This window comes from Fusarium oxysporum, chromosome XII (genome assembly GCF_013085055.1).
Source record: "Fusarium oxysporum Fo47 chromosome XII, complete sequence".
NCBI lineage: Eukaryota > Fungi > Ascomycota > Sordariomycetes > Hypocreales > Nectriaceae > Fusarium > Fusarium oxysporum.
The window spans coordinates 1,537,132-1,557,995 of NC_072851.1; the positions used below are offsets into that span (position 1 = coordinate 1,537,132).

General features: G+C 49.5%; 8 protein-coding genes across 8 annotated transcripts; 6 read left to right on the forward strand and 2 right to left on the reverse strand.

Annotated features, from left to right (window-relative positions):
* Positions 1-958: 958 nt before the first annotated feature.
* On the forward strand, positions 959-4,967 carry FOBCDRAFT_254651 (pyridoxal phosphate-dependent transferase; the record flags this gene model as incomplete). Its single annotated transcript, XM_031193857.3, has 7 exons — positions 959-1,372; positions 1,422-2,229; positions 2,277-2,371; positions 2,943-3,008; positions 3,076-3,106; positions 3,485-4,118; positions 4,172-4,967. Exons 1-7 carry the CDS (start codon positions 1,079-1,081, stop codon positions 4,965-4,967), a joined length of 2,724 nt encoding a protein of 907 aa, XP_031030478.3. The 5' UTR covers positions 959-1,078.
* A 642-nt stretch (positions 4,968-5,609) lies between these two features.
* FOBCDRAFT_193589 (pyrroline-5-carboxylate reductase dimerization-domain-containing protein) lies at positions 5,610-6,651 on the forward strand. Its single transcript, XM_031193859.3, has 2 exons — positions 5,610-5,710; positions 5,760-6,651. The coding sequence occupies exons 1-2, from the start codon at positions 5,668-5,670 to the stop codon at positions 6,638-6,640; spliced, it is 924 nt and encodes a 307-aa protein (XP_031030480.2). The 5' UTR covers positions 5,610-5,667; the 3' UTR covers positions 6,641-6,651.
* A 176-nt stretch (positions 6,652-6,827) lies between these two features.
* FOBCDRAFT_282485 (uncharacterized protein) lies at positions 6,828-7,699 on the reverse strand (the record flags this gene model as incomplete). Its single annotated transcript, XM_031193861.2, has 2 exons — positions 6,828-7,521; positions 7,569-7,699. 2 exons carry the CDS (start codon positions 7,697-7,699, stop codon positions 6,828-6,830), a joined length of 825 nt encoding a protein of 274 aa, XP_031030482.1.
* A 594-nt stretch (positions 7,700-8,293) lies between these two features.
* On the forward strand, positions 8,294-10,185 carry FOBCDRAFT_172080 (Aldehyde/histidinol dehydrogenase; the record flags this gene model as incomplete). Its single annotated transcript, XM_031193862.3, has 3 exons — positions 8,294-8,443; positions 8,495-9,914; positions 9,968-10,185. 3 exons carry the CDS (start codon positions 8,294-8,296, stop codon positions 10,141-10,143), a joined length of 1,746 nt encoding a protein of 581 aa, XP_031030483.2. The 3' UTR covers positions 10,144-10,185.
* Positions 10,186-11,622: 1,437 nt separating this feature from the next.
* On the forward strand, positions 11,623-13,094 carry FOBCDRAFT_172083 (FAD dependent oxidoreductase; the record flags this gene model as incomplete). Its single annotated transcript, XM_031193863.3, has 2 exons — positions 11,623-11,832; positions 11,898-13,094. 2 exons carry the CDS (start codon positions 11,623-11,625, stop codon positions 13,002-13,004), a joined length of 1,317 nt encoding a protein of 438 aa, XP_031030484.2. The 3' UTR covers positions 13,005-13,094.
* A 632-nt stretch (positions 13,095-13,726) lies between these two features.
* Positions 13,727-15,017, forward strand: FOBCDRAFT_234551 (uncharacterized protein). Its single transcript, XM_031193864.3, has 2 exons — positions 13,727-13,942; positions 13,993-15,017. Exons 1-2 carry the CDS (start codon positions 13,896-13,898, stop codon positions 14,975-14,977), a joined length of 1,032 nt encoding a protein of 343 aa, XP_031030485.2. The 5' UTR covers positions 13,727-13,895; the 3' UTR covers positions 14,978-15,017.
* Positions 15,018-15,773: 756 nt separating this feature from the next.
* Positions 15,774-18,648, forward strand: FOBCDRAFT_172090 (uncharacterized protein; the record flags this gene model as incomplete). Its single annotated transcript, XM_031193865.3, has 9 exons — positions 15,774-15,856; positions 15,985-16,107; positions 16,160-16,278; positions 16,323-16,514; positions 16,558-17,102; positions 17,149-17,422; positions 17,470-17,645; positions 17,693-17,876; positions 17,927-18,648. 9 exons carry the CDS (start codon positions 15,774-15,776, stop codon positions 18,397-18,399), a joined length of 2,169 nt encoding a protein of 722 aa, XP_031030486.2. The 3' UTR covers positions 18,400-18,648.
* A 25-nt stretch (positions 18,649-18,673) lies between these two features.
* Positions 18,674-20,806, reverse strand: FOBCDRAFT_150150 (carotenoid oxygenase; the record flags this gene model as incomplete). Its single annotated transcript, XM_031193867.2, has 2 exons — positions 18,674-20,678; positions 20,724-20,806. The coding sequence occupies 2 exons, from the start codon at positions 20,804-20,806 to the stop codon at positions 18,674-18,676; spliced, it is 2,088 nt and encodes a 695-aa protein (XP_031030488.2).
* Positions 20,807-20,864: the final 58 nt, after the last annotated feature.

Here is a 20,864-nt window from a genome sequence, read left to right on the forward strand (position 1 = left end):
CAATGCAATAACCCAATCGCCGGGAAGGTCGCATTCTTGGTACCAATTGGCGAGGTGATCCTTACCTGCACCAATGATAAACGGCGGGATCGATTGGCCTTCCGCATTAATCCCCTCGATCACAGTAATCCATTCGCGGTTTCCAGGCTGTACTTGCTTTGGTCTTCCTTGCCTATAGGAGCTTGTAACGACTGTTCCGGGCTCAATTACGCCCATCATAAAGCCGGTCTCATCAAAGTTCCAGATATCATCTGATCGGATACCATATTTTGCGATTGTATTCTCTACGAGCCGAAACCAGCCACGAATAATAGTCGGATCTTCGCATTTAGCTCTCTGATAGTCATATCTCCGAAATTGACGTGTCTTTAGCTCTGGTTGTCGCTTAATGAAGTTATAAGCCTAGCGCTTGCCAACAGGTGGTATATCGCGGTTGGCACATAGAGAATTCGCGATATCTTCCACATACGATAGTCGCGAGGGAAATCCTCGCGAATCTAGGTCTAAAATGAATTGGACTATTATCTGCTCTTCCTGATCAGATAGTTTCCGTGACTTTGTGGGAGTATCACGCTTTGAAAGAATGCCATGCTGGCGGCGACCTAAGGTACTACGGTTGATATCGTAGATATTTGCCGCCCGTCGGACTGTAAGTTTAGGGTTATCTTGAAGGGCCTGAAGGGCAAGAAGGATTCTAGCTTCATTTGAGGACTGTGGCATATTTGTTGGTTGAGATATAGCTGATTGAATTATAATATTGTAAGGTGAGGGATTTTTGGCTCACTTGCTTGTCTGGCTCACTCGCTTATCATACACGTTATGACATAGCCATGAGATAAGCAGGTCAGAAACCGGATGACCGCCGATGTGTTTTGTGCTGTATCAACGGATCGGATCCCTGCCCGTAACATGTCGGGCCGCCTCTACCGAGTCAGCCAGCTCCCCGCCGGGCTAAAGCGCCGACATTTCCACCAAGAGCTTATAACAAAAAGGAACAGAATCGCTCCAACCTGCCGACATACTAGCTCAAGCTTACCATATTCATCTGACAACACTATCCCCACATTCGTGTATCACAATGTCCGTTCAACAGCACTCTGCCTTTGGCGCAGCGGAATACATCCCGCCCGACCCCATCTTTGAAGTCACCAAGCGCTTCAACGCAGACCAGAACCCTCAGAAGGTGAACCTTGGGCAAGGCACATATCGCGATGAGAACGCTAAGCCTTGGGTTCTCCCATCTGTGAGGGAGGCTGAGAAGCTGATTGGTAATGCTGGTCATGAATACTTGCCGATTGAGGGTTTGCAGAGCTTCAGAGATGAGGCTACCAAGTTGTTGTTCCACGATACTTCCGCGCTCAAAGAGAAAAGAGTGGGTTAAATTGCGCCTTCGTGTCCGTCTGGTTGCTGATACGTTTCAGATTGCGAGTTGTCAATCCATTTCCGGAACTGGATCTCTCCTCCTAGCCGGTCTTGTTCTTCGCAAGGCCAACTCAGGTATTGAGAACATCATCATCACAGACCCAACCTGGTCGAACCACGATCTTCTATTTAAAGAGATCGGGTTCAACGTAGTAAAAGCACCCTACTACAAAGATCGAAGCTTTGACTTTGAAGGTTATATCGGCGCCCTGAAGAAAGCCGATAAGCGTTCTGCTGTTGTTCTCCACGCATGCGCTCATAACCCAACTGGCTGCGATCCAACTCATGATCAATGGAAACAAATTGCAGCTGTGATTAAAGAGAATGGAATCTTTCCAATCATCGATTCGGCCTATCTTGGCTTCAACTCGGGTAACTACGATGAAGATGCATGGGCGATTAAGTACATCATCGAAGATCTCGGCCTCGAAGCTGCGATATGCATGTCCTTCGCCAAGAACATGGGTCTCTACGGAGAGAGAGTAGGACTTACAGCAATCGTGACAAAGGCTGAGGATGCCAAAAGAACGGTGTTCTCACTGCTCCAGAATGCTCAACGACAGACTGTCTCAAATCCTCCGGTCTATGGAGCTAGAATCGCAGCTACTGTTCTTGGAAACTCTGAGCTCTTGAAGCAGTGGCACAAAGATCTTGTCACCATGTCCTCGAGAATCAGGTCGATGAGGAAGAAGCTATATGACGAGCTTGTGCGGCTGGGGACCCCGGGGGACTGGTCGCATATTGTTAACCAAACTGGCATGTTCGGTTACACTGGTATTAGCAAACCTCAGATTGAACGTTTGGAAGGTAAGTAATCTCTTTATCTTTTGAGATGCGTACTGACGTGGTTTCAGAGCAATATCACATCTACATGGCGAACACATCTAGGATAAGTCTTGCAGGCCTGAATGATCACAACGTTGAGTATGTGGCAAAATCATTAGATGAGGTGGTCCGGAATGTACAGTGAAGACGGTGTATATCAAGCCGCAATTGGCAGGCGTTACTCGAGTGAAAGGACTCCATACTAGTAAAATCCTTGAAACATCTTACTCAGACTTGCCTGTCTCCCGCACAACCTTCCCGAACAGTAACAGTGCACATAAGATTGACTTCAGTAATGTTCAGAGAGCTACGGGGCAGTCCATAATAATGCAAAAACTTTCCTTCAGCTGTGCCGGTTCCAATTCGACCGGCTCGAACGCAGGGTTCTCCATCGGTGCTCCCGGTCCGTCATCCACGATCAACGAGCAGATAACAGATTTGGAGACTCCGCATCGGGCTTCTCACACATCCCCTCAGATACTTCGAGAACATGCAGATCGCATAAGACTCCAGGACAGCAACACGACCCCTGAACTCAACGCACGTTCCAAGGTCACTGGCGCAGAACTAGATCCGTCCATAACCGCTCCCCACCGACCCCAATGTCTCCTTCACCAAACAAACACTCGTATCCAATTCCATCCCACGCCGGTCAGACCTCCGATATAAACTAGAATATGCAAGACGGCTTCTAGCGTAATACAAACCCGAGACCCAAGGTCCCAACCCCTGCCCTTCGCCAGGACAAGCCGATGCATGGCGTATCACGCCCTGACCCCCCAACTACCGCATCCGGACTAACTTCTCCAGATGTGATAAGATCCCAAGACCAACGGTGACATTCCCGTAGCTAGCAAGAGTGCATATCTCTGTGATACTGACTAAAGTGGGGTTAGCGAAAACCATCGGGAAACTCTCCCGCTTCCAAGTCTAGACCTCCAACGCATCTCGCTAAAGATAATGAAATTAAAAAAAGACACCGATGACGGTCTGATAAGATGTCCATGTGACGAATTACCCCGCTTCCCCGCGGTGTTTGTTCAAAGGGAACGCGTATCGGTTGGGGTGCCGATAGGGTGTGACCAAAATGTTGTTAGAGCCGCGTGAGATGGGGGTTCCAAGTCAAATAGATGATAAGTTTATGGTGTTTCACTTCAAAAAAGCACATCTTATCACTGCCACTGCCATTTCTCTTCCCTCTACACCAACACAGTAAGAATTGTGAAGAGATTTTCAGTGCCTGACATGACAACACTCTCAACTACTACTCGCTCACGCGCCGCTCAAGGCCTCACCCTCACACTCCGCCCTACTTCGCGAGTGCGGCGAGATAGCCTCATCGCGCTCGTTCGCTACTCCTCCACCAACGCCGCAGCAGCGCTTGAGGCAACACGCACAAACACACCCGTCGTCAAAGGCGCAGAGACACCACTCTCAGAACTCCCTTCCTTAGTTCTCTACCGCTCTCTCTTGGTCAATTCCATATCCTCAAGACCATGGCTTCTCATCCCATCGCTACATCTTCTTCAAAAACTCTCCAACCCTACGAACCCATATCTCTTCAATGTTGATCGCAACCCACTGCTGCGGGGCTTGCTGAAGCATACGTTTTACAAACAATTCTGCGCTGGCGAGACAGGCGCTGAGACGCAATGTACCATGAAATCGTTGCAGGATATGGGATTCAAAGGAACGATTCTTACGTTTGCAAAAGAGACTGTTTTTGATGCCAAGACTGGTAAAGGCCAGGGCTTTGGTATTGAGGCTTCGAGCTCGAATGAGTGCCAGTGGTGTGACAATATTGAGGCTTGGAGGGAGGGAACTGTAAAGACTGTTGATCTGCTTCGTGAGGGTGATCAATTGGCCGTTAAGTAAGTCGCTTCACCTCAATCCTTCACAGTATCGCATACTAACAGCATTTCAGGATGACCGGCGCTGGACCTGGAGTCTGCGACGCCTTCGCCAATGGCACCGAACTCCCCAAGCAATTCGTCGACGCCTGCCACGAGATCTCCCAAAAGTGCAAAGACCGCGGCGCATACATCCTCATCGACGCCGAATCACAACACTACCAATGGGGCATTTTCCGTCTTGGCATGGAACTGCAACAAAAGTTCAACACGGACGGCAAAGTCGTTCTCTACAACACATACCAGGCTTATCTCAAGAGCACCTACGACACTCTGGCCAAGCATCTCCAAGCTGCTCTGGACAAGAACTTCACACTGGGCATCAAGGTCGTTCGCGGCGCATACATGGCCTCTGATCCCCGCTCCCTAATCCACGACACAAAGCAAGACACCGACGACGCCTACAACCAAATCGCCCAGGGCGTTCTGCGTCAAGAATTCCGCTCCTTCGGCACCACCAAGCCCTTCCCCTCCGCCCAGCTCCTCCTAGCAAGCCACAACAAAGAGTCGCTGGTCAAAGCTCACGAAACCCACCAGGAGCGCACAAAGGCGGGTCTTCCGACTGTGCCGGTCAAGTTTGCGCAGCTGCATGGTATGTCGGACGAGGTTAGCTTCGGGCTGCTGAAGCTAAAGGATGATGCGGGGGTGGCTCCCGAGGTTTATAAGTGTACTACGTGGGGTACGCTTCCAGAGTGCATGGCTTATCTCACGAGAAGGGCTATTGAGAATAGGGATGCTGCTGCTAGAACGCTGGATGAGTATTCGGCGTTGAAGAGTGAGCTTTGGAGACGGTTGGCTTTTTGGCGATGAGAAAAGTGTTTATAACTGCAAAGAATTATTAGTTAAGAATGGAATTAATTCTAGAATATGATCTGTGCCATCGTGTATTCGTTCAGTCTCAATGTTCACTTGCAAGGGATGCGCTATCATTCACCGCTCTGATAGCGCTAGAATGTCTCAGCTGGGAGATAACATGGATGCCAGTGCACCTCACGCACTACACCTCTTCTTATCCATGCAGATCTCTTGTCAATGACACATTCCCAACCCTTGCATATGCTGTCGGTACTCACAAAGTGGGGTCTCACATCCAGAAACTCAATTCCTCCATCTTTCACAAGGCGTCACGAGCACTGAAACGTGTTCCATCGCACATCCTGTGGCGCCGGTGAGGGTCCCGTAGCCCTGCAACCCGCTGGGCTATCTATAAATGCGGAGCTTAGCTCTACCCCACGGTTCAGTATAATCTTTCATCGGCAGCGCTTCCGTTGCTACTACCCCTCATCAAAACAAAGAGATAACCTACCTGCATCTGCACGACTTGTCAACTTCTTTCCAGTCGTGGTTTGGTCTATTTCTTCGTGTGAGGTCACAAGATCGGCTGGCTGCTCACATTTCTTATGTGTATGTATCTCTTTGGTATGCTGCAATTTGTCTGATCGTTTGGCGAATAAGACATTATATTTTGCTGCAATAAATCGTGTCCCCTGTCAAGACAGATATCGCAACCATGGCTGGTCTTAGCAATGCCACACTCACCATTCTGGGAACAGGTAAGACGAGCGCCCAATGAGTTTGCAGTGCTTCGACTGACGACTGCAGGAAACATCACAAAGCCCATTGTGAAGAATCTGCTTCCTGCCATCAAGGACGGCAAGACAGATCTGCCTTTCACAAAGATCATCGCTTGTGTGCGATCAGAAGGTTCAGAGTCAAAGCTGAATGACCAGTTTTCAGAGTACAGTAGCATTTTGACTGTTTCTCGTGGCGACAATGTCAAAGCTGTACAAAATGGCGACGTAATCGTCTTGGGTGTTGATCCAGCTGATATCGCCGATGTTCTCGCCCAAGACGGCATTCGAGATGCTCTTTCAGGCAAGCTTCTCATCAGTGTAGCTGCTGGCTGGACGAAGGAAAAGCTCGAATCTACCCTCTACGGAAGCGAGACTACCAAGGAGAATGCCTCTGGCAGGGCTTGGGTTATTCGTACTCTGCCCAATATTGCATGTATGGTCTCAGAGGGACTCATCGCCATTGAGAAATCACCTACCGAGCCTCAAGTCCCAACAGAGCTTATGGATCTCACCAAGAACCTCTTCAACACCATCGGCAGAACCACCGAAGTCGCTCCTCGTCTTATGAACGCCACGACAGCCGTTGGAGGATCTACGCCAGCAATGTGGGCTATTATCTGCGACGCCTTCATCGACGCGTCCGTGGCCGTTGGTGTACCCAGGGCTACTGCACAGACTATGATCTACCAATCTATGAAGGGTTCAGCTGCAATGCTGCAGAGTGGACTGCAGCCCGGGGATTTGAGAGACCAGGGGACTTCACCTGAGGGCTGCACTATTGGAGGAATCATGGTTCTAGAAGAAGCGGGAGTAAGGGGCCATCTTGGACGTGCACTACGGGAGGCCGTTACTCTGGCAAGGTTGATGGAGACTACTACCCATGTTAATGATACACGCCCTACTTCATAGACTTAGCCAGGAACAGAATATTATAGAGGGTATTTTGTACCCGATTACCGGACACCACCTCCTTTTTGCCCTGCTAGACTGTCTCCAAAATGTAAATTATATCCGATCTACTATACTAGCCTTCCCGTATGTATGAACCTTGCTTTCCCTTGTACATGCTGTACCAATAGTCCTTCTAGAGCATTCCCTATAACAGCTTATGAAACCTTGACCTTGCCTCCATGTTTGCCACACACCCTACTCCAAAAGCCGGGATGATTCTCAGAGATCGCAGTATTGTGGCTGAGAACAGGTCCCTTCGGATCTGTGCCGAACGCTCAACCCATGGTATTCCCCGCGGTCGGGCATACAAGTCCAGCCCAAGGAGATGGACTGGGGTAGCAAAGAATTGTGAGAAAATGGGCACTGTCAATTGCGATATGATCGCCTTGGAATGCGGGCTTGATGACAAGCTATCAGGGATGAGAGATGATAGCCAAGGCGCCATGGTGAACGACCCAAAGATCGTGATGGCATCTCTCATAAGGAACGTAGCTGTAGCGGCTCTAGGAACGCCAGGCTTGACAACAGGCGCGACTTTATTAGTCGGCGTTGTCGAAGCACTAAACATCTGAGCAAAGCGCACATCTTTCAGCACGCCCAGAGGAACATTTACTATCATCGTATTGACAAAGGTAATCGTCCCAACAGCCGCTTTGTGGAACTCATGAGCGAGCGTATCTGATGCATTTGACACAGCATACGTCGCTCCGTATAGAGTCCAGACGTAGCCAAATGCACGGCTAAAGATGAAGCGGCCTGGATGTTTGATAGCGTTCAAGCTGTGGACTTTCATGCCCTGTGCGAGAGGTCTGTTGAAAGAGACCTTCTCTACCATAGATCTAAAGCTTGTTGGTTGAGTTTTGTGACGAGAGGTTATGAGACATACTGGTCAATCACTGTGATTATTGGTGTTATTAGAGTTGCGGAGATAGCTGCTGCTGCTATGTCCCCAACGATGGGCTTCCATAGATGGCTGCGACTGAATGTTGTTTCAGCGACATCTTGGTGTTTTTCCATGAGGTATGGTGTTAGGTTCGACGAGCGGATGTCTGTAACAAATGGTTTGTAGGTAATGTTCGATCAGATGAGGCTCTCAAAGCGTTGATGTCGCGATGTTTGATAAGATACAGCACGTTGCAAAAATGATAGCAGCCCAGTGTTCCAGAAAGAAGAGCGACTACACCGAATGCCGGGAGCAGTCCCTCAAGCCCAGCCATCCTTCCCAGTCTGTGCAACAACACAGCTACACCAACACCATCGCACGGCCATACCGACACCACGGGATCCTCAACCGACCCTTCTAAACTCGCCAAACTCCACCAAAACCCCCCATCGGTGTCCCTCCCGTGCAGCGCCTTCAGCGTCTTGTGACACTGTCGGCCCCCCGTCCGGTGCCAGAAAGTGGCTTAACTTTTTAGCGCTGTGAGGGGTAACTGAATCAACCCTCCACTCCACTAAAAAAGTTTCGGTTGCAGCCCCGACTTCAGTGGGATAAGGTTGTGATGTCAACATAAAAACGCCCGTCAGAAGCGCTTCTGTTTATGTTTTTCTCTATTCATCATATCATACTTGAGCTGTAAAGTACGAGATCGCATTCCTCATACTACAAAAATGGCTTCTTCGGTTCGTGCTTTGACATCAAAGGGTCGTTTGACTCCTCTCTGTCGAGTTCGTGCTTCTACGCCTGCTATTTCACTGCAGAAGCGAGGCAATGCTACGATTGTGCCTTTCAGACTACCCGCTGCTCGCAATGAGCCCAACGTAAGTGACCTACTCTTCAAAACAATTATTTCTCGGATATTGACTGTTTAGCCCACATACACAAAAAACTCGCCTGAGCGCGCAAAGGTAGAAGCAGCCCTCAAGAAACTCCGCTCTCAACTCCCCCTAAAGAGCGAAATCATCTTCAACGGCGTATCCCAAAAGATCCACGCCAACGAAGACCAAGTCCTCCCCGCAGAACACGCCACAACATTCACAAACTACCCCCTCGCTTCAAAGGAGCAAGTCAGCGCTGCTATCGAGTCCGCCCTCAAGGCGAAGAAGGACTGGGAAAACACGCCGTTCGTCGACCGTGCTGCGATTTTCCAGCGCGCCGCGGAACTTGCTACTACAAAGTATCGATATGAGCTTATCGCTTCGACGATGTTGGGGCAGGGAAAGAATGTTTGGCAGGGTGAGATTGATGCTGCGGCTGAGTTGGCTGATTTCTTCCGTCTGGCTGGCCATTACGCTGCTGAGATCATGAGCAAGCAGCCTGAGCGTGGAACAGATGGTATTTGGACACGCATCGACTACAGACCTCTTGAGGGTTTCATCTACGCTGTTTCGCCGTTCAACTTCTCTGCCATCGGTGGAAACTTGATCGCTCCCGCTATCCTCGGCAACGTTGTCCTCTGGAAGCCTTCGCAGTACAACATTCACCCCAGCACCATCATCTACAAGATCCTCCAGGAGGCTGGTCTTCCTAAGGATGTTATTCAGTTTGTCCCTGGCGACGCTGCCGAGATCACTGAGACTGTCCTTGCGCACCGTGAATTCGCTGGTCTCAACTTTGTCGGTTCTTCAGAGGTTTTCCGCTCGATTTACGGAAAGATTGGTCAGGGTATTGCTGAGAAGCGATATCGCGATTTCCCTCGCGTTGTTGGCGAGACCTCCGGAAAGAACTTCCATCTTGTTCATCCCTCCGCCGACATCAACAACGTCGTCAACCACACTATCCGAGGTGCCTTTGAGTACCAAGGTCAAAAGTGCTCTGCTACTTCTCGCGCCTACATCCCCGAGTCCAAGGCCAAGGAGTTCTTCTCTCTTATCCAGCAGAAGATGAAGGACATTACCCAAGGCAGCCCCGACAAGGATTTCGAGGCTTTTATGGGCCCTGTCATCCACGGTCGATCTTTCGAGAAGATCAAGAACATCATTGATGAGAGCAACAAGGATCCTCAGGTCAAGCTCATCGCTGGTGGAAAGTATGATGGTTCGGTTGGATACTTTGTCAAGCCTACTGTTTATCAGGTTGACTCGCCTGATCATCGTCTCTTCAACGAGGAGATTTTCGGTCCTGTTCTTGCTGTCTACGTCTACAAGGACTCTGACTTCACTCCCATGCTCAAGAACATTGATGAGAACGGTGGTGGCCTTGCCTTGACTGGCGCCGTCTTTGCTCAAGACCGTGCTGCGCTCCGTGAAGCTGAGGATGCTCTTCGCTACTCTGCCGGTAACTTCTACCTCAGTAAGTCCGCCCCTCCCCATAATTATTTTTCACGCAATTCTAACAAATTACAGACTGTAAGACAACTGCTGCTCTTATCGGCCAACAGTCATTCGGTGGTGCTCGAAGCTCTGGTACTAACGACCGAGCTGGTAGCCCTGACATGCTTCGACGATTTGTGTCTCCTCGTCTCGTCAAGGAGGAGTTCTTTGAGCTTGAGGAGTTCTTGTATCCTTCCAACACACAATAGACTTAGCATAGCCTATCTAGATTTGTACCAAAAGCTAAGAACTGAATTTAATGAACTTTTAATGAACAATTCCTTTGGCCTCCAACATCGTGACCTGATACTTGACGACAAGTGATGACAAATGGGACGAGACTGATGACTGGAGACTTTGCAAGACCTTGCTACAGTCCTACAATGCTCGTGCATTCATTCTAATGTAATTGGATTGTATACGCATCTGTTTGCACGCGTCTTGACAGCTGTCCCGAGGCCCTACCAACCCTTTTACTATCCATCTGGCTGATATCCATTCAGCAAGGCCAATCTTTACAAAGGCCTTATTATTTGTCTCTCGTAGTGCCTAAATGAATCACGTTAAACCGTGAAGTTGGCCATGCGTGCGGGCTCCTTTGATCTCCTCATCGATGCTCTGCCGATAACCAGACCAACATATACATATGTCAGAAACCGCAGAAACGCTAACAACTAAGCTTTTACAAGCCACAACGATCTTTACCGGAGGATATACAGTCATCCAATTGGTTGCTCGATACATGCCGTCTTGGTCTCAGGCTACAGAACGGCATGGAGGCCTTGATTGGCACATGCATCCAGGCTATATTCAGCTCAAGGTTTCTTTAATGGCTTGGCAGGTAAAGAGTCTGTCTACCCTGCACATTTGTGCCGGAGAGACATTCTAGAAGCTTGCTGTGATGTTTCCCGGTGTGTTCTGGAAGGGTTCTTCACAACAAAAGGTCGCGGGTTTGGAAGCCGAGGGCTGAGAGCAGTTCGCAGTATTGATACAGAACCAAGAAAGATATTTCCACTATTACTGATAATATATCTCCCATTCTGTCGTTTCTCTTATCCTCTCATCTCACTTCACTGTCAAGTCTGTAGAAAATTGAGGTGACTGCTGGTGTCAGCGTCTGCCATGTAGAACCTTGTCGGCTTATCCTAGCTTCACCTCAGTAAAACAGCAATGCATGCACCCATGCCGGTAAACGGCTTCCAAAAGACCCCCGCGATAAACACTCTCCGATAACGGCTGCATTGAACTCCCGAACCTTCATATCAGCTGAGTCCAGATAATGCACGTCGCCACCAGACCCCAGAACGCCAAAACCGCAATCGAGGATCGTCTTGTTACACTTGCGGCTACGCTAACCGTCCAGCCAGACTCCACTTCAGCACGGATGGGGAGACGATAGCGCTAAAATAGCGTTGAGTTTTCTCAGTGCCAATCATTGTGGTATCACCATCGGGAGGTCTCCCGGTGTCGTATTGGCAGCGTCACCAGTCTATTTTTGCATTTCTGGCTATTGTAGATGCTTCGGATGGTGAAAGACGTTAAACGTAGGCGCATCACGAGACGGTGATGGCCGGATATCGAACGAGGGCGGGTTTGGAGCCTCGGAATGGTAGAATACTTATAGAATGACGCCTCAATTGCTTCGGTCTCATCAGCAATAGCTTCAACTCTCCTTCAAGTGTGCAACCATGAGCGTCTCCAAATCTGAACCAATCCTTATCGTGGGAGGCGGCGCCTTTGGTCTCTCAACAGTCGTGCACCTGCTCAGAGCTGGCTACAAGGACATTACCGTTCTCGACAAAGATGAAGAGATTCCTTCTCGATGGTCTGCTGCAAATGATCTGAACAAAATTGTGCGCGCAGAATACGAAGACCCTCTGTACCAAGACCTCACAGTGGTAAGTCCCCCAATTACCCCAACATCCAAATTTACTGGACAAGGCCTGACCCATTGGCCAATTAGAAAGCAATTGAAGCCTGGCAGACTCCCCTGTTCGCTCCGCATTTTCATCAAGTGGGCTTTCTGCATTGTGTTTCTGGCAAAGCACCCAAAGAAGCGCTTGATACGCTCAATCGATTCCGCGCTTCAGCTGAGCGAGACCCTCGCATGAGATCTCATCTTTCGCCACTTGATAGCCAGAAGGATATATCAGATGCTGTTTGGCAGTACAAGGACAGCGCGTTTCCTGGTTGGAATGGATACTTCAATAAGTTCGATGGGTACGCGCATTCTGGTAACGCGTTGAGGTCCATTTTTCTGGCGACGCAGGCCCAAGGCGTGAAGTATATCCTTGGTACAGCAGGCGCTATATCTGAGATCGTCTACGAGAAGACTTCTTCTGGCCGAACGGCAAAGGGTGTGAAGACCACTGGCGGACTATTCTACCCTTCTAATCTGGTCATCGTCTCCGTCGGCGCAGCTGGTGCCAAGCTCGTCCCCGAGATCGGCAAGCAACTCGTCGCAAAATCATGGTCCGTCGCTCATCTTCATCTCACCGACGACGAGACATCTGCTCTTCGTGGTATCCCAGTGACATACGCGCGCGATCTCGGTTTCTTCTTTGAGCCTGATCCCAAGACGAACCTTCTGAAGCTATGTCCCATGGGCGGTGGCTTCATCAACACTGATCCCAAGACTGGAATTTCGCATGCACCTACAGACTTGAAGCAGAGCGCATTTCTGCCTGATGGTGATGAAAAGCAGCTTCGTGAGCTTGTTCGACAGACGCTTCCTCAATTCGCGGACAGGCCATTCGTGAAGAAGACGCTTTGCTGGTTCGCTGATACAGCCGACTCGGACTTTATCATCGATTACGTACCCAACACGTCTTCGTCGGTGCTATTCTTGTCTGGAGATAGTGGACACGGGTTTAAGTTCTTCCCCATCTTTGGCGGGTTTGTGAAGGATCTGCTGCAGTCAGAGAATGGAGAACAGCCTGAGGCAAGATGGAGGTGGAAAAACCCCAAGACAGATGAAGGAAAGAGTGATTGGGGCGGTGCTGTGAGCTGGAGACTTGGTAACTCGACTGAGCTCGTTGATGTACAGCCTGTTGGTCAGACCAAGCTCTAATGACTCGGCAATTGTTCTGCATCTAGAGTTTCTTGTTTTCTAAAACACTTGCTAGCTCACTTAGATAATAATACTATATCGTCATTCAAACTTTTTTTCACCAAATATCTCTTCGCTTTTTGTTAGATCCCTTGTTCGTTTAATGCATCAGAGCTCTTAGGAATATTTCTCAGCATATTGGCTTCTTCATCCGGCTTCATCCTTCGTCATAACATGTTATAATCCCGCAGATGCCAGATCCTAGTAGAATGAGATAACGCATGCCTTGAGTCAGGTCAGAGTTCATAGAAACTGTAGCATGATAACTCGTACACATTTCTGCCTCCAAGTCCTTGCCGAGACTCGATTCCAGGGTAAGCAGCTCAGCTTGGATCTGCTGTCGGCCTTGGACAACCGAAGGTCAATATTGGCCGAGGAGCAACTATAGATACCTCGACTTTGGTTGCTTTTCCAAGCCTTCTAGAATGCCGAAAGAATATTGAGTCATCAACTTCAATGCCCTCTCCCCGTATTCCCCAGAAGAAACTTCAGTCAGGAGGCAGCCCCGAAGTGACTCGGCCGACACGCCCGAGCTCTCGCAGCACATGACTGGCCAGAGCCGACTTCCAGGTCCACAATATTCACCGGGAAGCCTGCCGGTCACAGCGGACGGGATCCCGGGGCCGAGACGCAGAGCAACAACCACTCAAACCCTCCATCTTCGGAGAAGCCTTTGACACGTCGGAACAGATTCGCGATACAACCCCACTTCAGATGAGGAGGTGATTATCATCATGCTTTAAAGAACAACGATTGAGTCAAATATCTGCATCAATTGAAACACCATCAACAACAAGTTACGTTTTCACCCCAATTAATTCATCAATTACATACCTACTCAATACCATCATCATGGGCTCCCTCAACCCTGCACCCTCCCAACAGCCCCATGTCCCCAGGTAAGCCTTTATCTCCAACCCTGGTATCATCACCATGTTGACAATTCAAGCCCCGGAGTATGGTGTCCAGCAGTCACCTTCTTCAACCACTCAGACGACACAGTAGACCATGCCTCCCAAGCAAAATACTTCGCCCATCTCGCCGACTCCGGCCTAAACGGTCTTATCGTGATGGGCTCCAACGCCGAAGCCTTCCTCCTCACCCGGGAAGAACGCTATGAGCTCATCGCCCTCGCCCGCAAGACAATCGGCCCTGACTTTCCCCTCATGGCCGGTGTCGGAGCTCACTCTACTAAGCAGACTCTTGAGCTTGCTGAAGATGCTCACAAGGCTGGCGCGAATTATCTCCTCGTGCTGCCTCCTGCATACTTTGGCAAGGCTACGAGTATGAATGTTGTTAAGCGCTTCTTTTCGGAGGTTGCGAAGAAGTCGCCATTGCCAGTTGTTATTTATAACTTCCCTGGTGTGACTAATGGCGTTGATATTGATTCTGAGACGATCGTCCAGATCTACGAGGAGAGCAAGAAGTCTCATCCTAGCGGAAAGTCAAACGTCGTCGGCGTGAAGTTGACCTGTGGCTCCGTTGGAAAGATCACCCGTCTCGCAACTCAAATCCCCTCTTCAGAATTCTCTACATACGGTGGTCAATCCGACTTTCTCATTGGCGGTCTAGCAGCCGGCAGTGTAGGATGCGTCGCCGCATTCGCCAATGTCTTCCCAACTCTGACATCAAAGATTTACGCTCTGTATAAGGAAGGCAAGTTCGAAGAAGCGCTGAAGTTGCAACAACTTGCTGCTCTTGCTGAGCGACCTTGCAAGGCAGGCGTCGCTTCTACCAAGTATGCTGTTGCCGTGTTTTCGGCAAGATTGGCGGGTGTTGAAGGGGCTGAGGAGAAGTTAGCGCCGAGACATCCGTATGAGCCTGTTGGTGAGGCTGTTAAGGCCAGTGTTAAGAGCATCATGAAGGAGGCGGGGGATAAGGAGGAGGAGTTGCTTAAGACTTGGACGGATCGTGTTAAGGGACGCCTGAACTAGATAGAGGGGAAAAGTCTGTACATTGAGAATAATAGAGCTGTTACTGACATGAGACGGTACATGTTGTACTATGGTGAGACATGCAAGTGACGTGATGCCTTCGGAGGAAACGCCCGTTGACCCTGTTCTTCCAGGACTGTTCCCCAGACTGTTCGATCACCCTGCAGCCGAACAGCGGGAGAACAATGGCGAATACTTCCATCACGTTTCCGTGAGTCAAACTTCAACGTATTGGGATGAATGCATACCCAACGTCCCCCATGTATGCACATCTGTGGACCTGTTGCATCGATTGTGTGACATGCCCAACCCATCCGGGAAGGCCGTGGTCAAGCGCACGGTGCTTCGATTATCGTTTCCCCATGTTCTAGCCCAACTAAAACGACCAGGGTCAAAGCCTACTCCGCTATCAAAAACGGCGACACCCAGGACCTGTCCCATGCAAAATCGTTATCAACAGTGCACCTCCACTTGGTAAAAGCCCCCAAACTCACCTCACTTATTAGAGTGAAAAGATAGCGATTTCTACCCCGCATACCACCATCTTCTTCCTTTCTTCCTCTGAAGTATTTTCATTCCCGATTATTCCCATAGCATTTCGTCTTTTTTTACCCTTTATAGCATAATACTCGTGACCCAGTGGCGGCTGCTCTAACCCCAAGACTGTAGCAGGGGCAAAAAACCGCTGCAGCGCTTTGAGCTTAAGCTAACGAAACCTTCTCTTCTCCGCCAACCACCGAAACAATTTGTTTCCAATTCATCAGCGCCTTTGTTCTTCATCATACGATTTACTGCGATGGCGCCTGGATCGACGCATGCAAGGAAAACGTCTGGTACGACAGCAGGATCGGGTCGTGTTTCCAAGAGATCTGATAATGCGTGAGTACGGCGCTGAGACCCGAATCCCCCGTATCCGCCACGAGTTTCCCCTCACCTTGCAACGTCAACTTCACCTCACTCACCGAACATCAACATTTGGGAGAATAGATTACTAATGGAGATAATAGGTGCTCGCGATGTCGCAAGCAAAAAATAAAATGCTCGGGTTCACATCCCTGCGACGCGTGCAAAAAGCGCAAATTATCATGCGAGTTTGATCAACGCGATCAAAAGGTTCTCGTCACGCGTGGGTAAGCTCACCGCAATTACTTTTTCGACATGACGTATTGATGGCTTTTCAAGGTTCATTCTAGATTTACAGCAACGCGCTGCGACGAGTCAATCGAGTACCGGGACGGCCGAGTATATCACGCCGGGATCTTTAGATACAAACATCAATGTTGGAGGACCTTCTGATTCAGGTATGTTTGATGGTCTGATGGAGGGTCATTGCTGATTTTGATAGTTGAACCTCCGCCACATCTACCATCACCCGGCGGCAATGTCTCTGCTTCGCTGCCCACTGAGGACTCGCTCCTTGGGAGTCACAGTAGCACCAATAGTAGTGGGAAGGGACTGGACCCCATCGCGTCAGCACTGGTGAATCCGTTGTCATCTGGGCAATCCAAGTTTATGGCTTCGGCGCAAGGTCGAGAATGTAAGCACTCATCGCTTCAAGAGGGCTTCAGCTGACATTTCAGTCTATCTCGGAACATCATCAAACTGGTCCTTCACCCGACGCGTCCTCAGCCTTACTCACGAATACATCCACCAAAGCCCGATATCTGTTGACAACCTGCTCTTCGATGGATTAGCATACGACCTTGGGTGGGACGGCTCTCGGATCACCCCAGCACTGGACCCGCCGGTTATGCCTAGTCTCGACCATGCAGTCTTCCTAATCAACACAGTCAAGTTTCATTGCGGCCAACTATTTCATCTATTTGACGAAGAGACGTTCATGGCTTATCTGCACGAATTCTACGCGGACCCGAGCAGTCATATTGCAGCGGCAGATCTTCCTTACATCCATCTTCTTCTCATCCTGGCTTTTGGCAAAGCTTTCGCCGAGAACAACAACTACCAAGCAAAGAGACCCCCTGGAGCCGACTATTTCGTCACTGCATTGCGCCTCTTGCCGAGTATCCATATTCTTGTTTACGAACCACTCATATCGACTGAGATTCTGTGCTGCATCGCGCTGTATTTTGAATCTCTGGACTACCGACACTCATCACATGGATTTGTACGTCCCTCACTGTGCTTCGCCGGCTTGAGCTAACCTTCGGTAGATTGGACAAGCCATGAGAGTTGCACTCGGGCAAGGGATGCACACAGACATGCCCGTAGATCAACTTGGAGACCGCATTGTTGAACGCAGCCGCAGGATATGGTGGACTGTGTACGTCCTAGACCGCGAAATGACATCTCTCATGGGCCTGCCACAATCCGTTCATGACGACGACATTCATCACCAGCTTCCGCACTTCGATGGGTCGACACAACGAGTGGCAGCACTTCATATGCAGATTCGACTTTGCAGAACCATTGCATCGGTTGGCAGAGGTAAGAAGTTATCTTCAATTCAATGAACAAGGCTAACTGGAGAATAGGGGTGTACGGAGCGAATGGACGGCTGAACAAGAAGTTCTTGCTCAGTACCAAGAAGGTTCTCGAGAACATTGCCGGTCTTGCAGATGAACTACAACAGCAGTTCCCTCTCGGTGCAGATAAAGCGATAAATGGCGTTTCAAGGGTAGCAGGGTACCTCCATACTCTATATCATCAGGTAACATCATTCTTTGGCAAGCCAACGACCTGTGCTGACATCTGCAGTGCATCGTGCTCGCAACAAGGCCTCTACTTCTTTGCTTCCTCAAAATCCGCTTTGAAACCCCCGACTCCATAACTGAAGCCCTCAACTCGTCCCAAACTGTCTGGAACCTGATCAAGATGTGTATCGACTCTTCCTACCAAATGATCAATATTCTTGGCTGTTTGCAAAGTCAAGGTCTGCTTGGTAAATCAAGAGATTGATCTCGTCACCGCCATATACTAATTATTCTCCAGAAGCGTTTCTACCATTCGATCTTGAGTCGCTCTTCGTGTCGAGCTTTAACCTCCTCATCGCGCCCGTCCTTGATCCCCGATTCTCAGAATACGACGCTACTTTCCGACATAAGACGCATATCATCTTTAACGAGATGATAAGTAAGGGCAATCTCATCGCCATGTTCAGGAGATCGGAGTTGCAGCAGCTTGACGATATGTTGGGTCGGTTACCGCGTGAGCAATCCGATACAACACCGATTCCGATTGATGGACAGATCATTGGAGGGACGATTGGCGAGGGTGAAGGTGAAGGTGGGCTGAATGACCTGAATGATGATAATGAGACTATGGCTTCAATGTTGCCTGGTATGGATGATTTGGGAATGGATGCGTGGTTTACAACTGCGCAGATGATTGACATGGCGAATTCGATCGCGAACAGCGATACTGAGTTCCTATCACACACTATGATGGAACATGATATTTGGTGAAGGCCTTGGGCTGAACTTTGGGTACTGTTGGAGTTTGGATGTTGATGGTGTTGAATACGAATTGATGCGCAGGATAGGGGTAATAGGACTTGCATGGTGGTTGGGATATCGGCGGAGTTCACAAAAGCTTTGAGACTATGTAGCTATGCTCACGTTATATCACAAGAAAGGATCATATTCATGTATCGATAAAAGCTAAAATTTTCAGGACGCGTTGTAAAGAGCGCAACAGGGTATCATCAAAGCGAGTTGTGTTCAAAAACCCAGGCTTCCATTATCCGACTGCTCTCTCCAATTTTCCTCTCAACACCATCCATACCTTTCGTACTTGTCCTCCGCTATTAACCCATTCCTCCTTCTTCCTCTGCACTTCATCCAAACTCCTCAAAGACTCCACAGCTCGTTGACCTTTAATATCCATCCTGGAGAACCACGTTCCGTGTAACCCATACGGTACTCTTTGCGGCAGCTTTACCTTGGCCACCACATCACGCATGTTCTTAGCATCGAGGATCCAAAGCTCGGAGATCGCAGATGGAGGGCAATCACCCGAGGGCAGGAGCTGAGACTCGTCAAAGACATAAAACAGCAGATACCCATCGTCCTCCGCAGTTGAGGAATCTCGAGGAACAAACCGCGGTTCTTGAGCGTAGTGGTTCGGCGGGAGTCGGAATATGTTTATAGGATCATCCTTCTTTTGTTCTTCAAGGATCTCGCTGACTGACCGTCTATCGACGCACCCAGTGACAGGTGTTGTGTTTATCTTCTTCCCTCGTTGGATGAGGGTCTTGGCATCCACCTTGACAAGAAGATCTACCTTATCAGCTCGTCCGAGAGCAACGCCAAAACAGGAAGTTGATGTGCTGCAGCCGTAGATATAGCGAGCTTCTTGCATCTCGCGATCTGGCCGAACGGAAGGAAACTCGAATGGTATGGCCGAAAGAGCCCACTGGCTTTTGACTTTGTTCTGGGACCTTGTCGCCATGTCAAATTCGTAATAGTACAGCCGGCATTGGTCGTAGTCGTCGGACTCTGCAGTGGGGAAGTAATCGGTCAGACCAGTTGCTTCCCCGGGTGACTCGAGAGCAGGGGCCTCTTTGTAGCTGCAGGCCTTTTCCTTCTTGTCATCTGACCAGTCCCGTGCTCGAGTAGACTTAAGCCTCACTGGTGGCCGAACATTCCCTGCTGTATATACTAGCGTAGAGGAAGTCATCCGGCATGCAAGGAGATTAACAGGGCTTCCCCCCTCACTGGACTGAGAATCCCATGTATTTGCAGTATGGAAGATACAGCATGGCGCTGTATGAAACCACCGCACACTGGATGGTTGATGCCGCGGGAACACGCCAAACCGTGAAGGCTTCGTCGGATCGTATGCTACAACCTCTTTCCCTTTCATCGTGTTGAGAGGATCGAGGCTCAGAGGAAGATCCATGATGATGGTATGACTTCGAGACGCTCCAAAGTCGTGCATCATCCGAGCACCAGAAACTCCAAAGACTGGCTGATTCACAAGTCTGTGCCCGAGATTCTTTGCGTTGCTCTTCGGAAGTACTGAGTAGTGCACGTATGGGGGCATAAAAGTGTTATGATACAGAAGCATCTCTCCAGTAATGGGGTCGACTTTGGGATGCCCTGTTGTCCATTCCTTCATGAAGCTGAACAGCCCGCTCCCACCGAACGAAGAGTCGCTATTGTTGGCTGAAGATGTCTTGGCCTCTCCCTCAGCTCGGACACCGTCGAACCAGCCGACAGTATCCAGGGAAGGAAGCTGTATCCGCATAGGAGGCCCACTTTCGCATGTCGCCAAAGCCCTCCCATCGTGATATAGGACAGCAGTATTGGCAACACTGATGCGCTTGATGGCTTGTTGTGATCCAGGTAAGTTCGAGAGAATGACCAGGAATATCGTCCTGAAGGTCGCCAACATGATCTGAAACATGGTCGATAGCGGGTTCACCAGCGTCGTGATGCTTGGCATTATCGGCGACACAACAGAGGTCGTCTTTCTGGATAAGTACAAATCTGTCAAGATGTACTGATTGACAAATTCTGGTATAATCTTCTCATCCGAAGATGTCTTTCGGAACGCGATGCCAGAGAGCATACCATCGCCGTCAAACCAATGGGCATCTTTGCCAAGGTCTTGGTGGCTGACGGGATTGCCGCCATTGCGAACGTACTGACCACCAGTCAGCTCTGGCGGTATGCATCCACTATATGTGCATGGAGTGAGATTTGTTTTTTGATGGATTGGAGCAAAGTTGCCAGTAAGATATCTGTAACAAGTGAGCTCTGTGTTATGGACCGCGGGAAAGACTTACGGGTGACGAAGTGGCGGGGAGATATTCTCGTCTGGCTGAGACATTGACGTTTGTGTGAGGGAATTTTGTTGTAGAAACTTCATGATGATATGTGGACTATGATATTACGCGGTATCGAGTCGCGATAGTATGAGAGTCTAA

Coding starts and splice junctions, on each gene's coding strand:
- FOBCDRAFT_234551 (XM_031193864.3), top strand. CDS start 13,896: ATGGGCTCCCTCAACCCTGCACCCTCCCAACAGCCCCATGTCCCCAG. Junction 13,943..13,992: donor CAACAGCCCCATGTCCCCAG/GTAAGCCTTTAT, acceptor TGACAATTCAAG/CCCCGGAGTATGGTGTCCAG.
- FOBCDRAFT_193589 (XM_031193859.3), top strand. CDS start 5,668: ATGGCTGGTCTTAGCAATGCCACACTCACCATTCTGGGAACAG. Junction 5,711..5,759: donor ACTCACCATTCTGGGAACAG/GTAAGACGAGCG, acceptor TGACGACTGCAG/GAAACATCACAAAGCCCATT.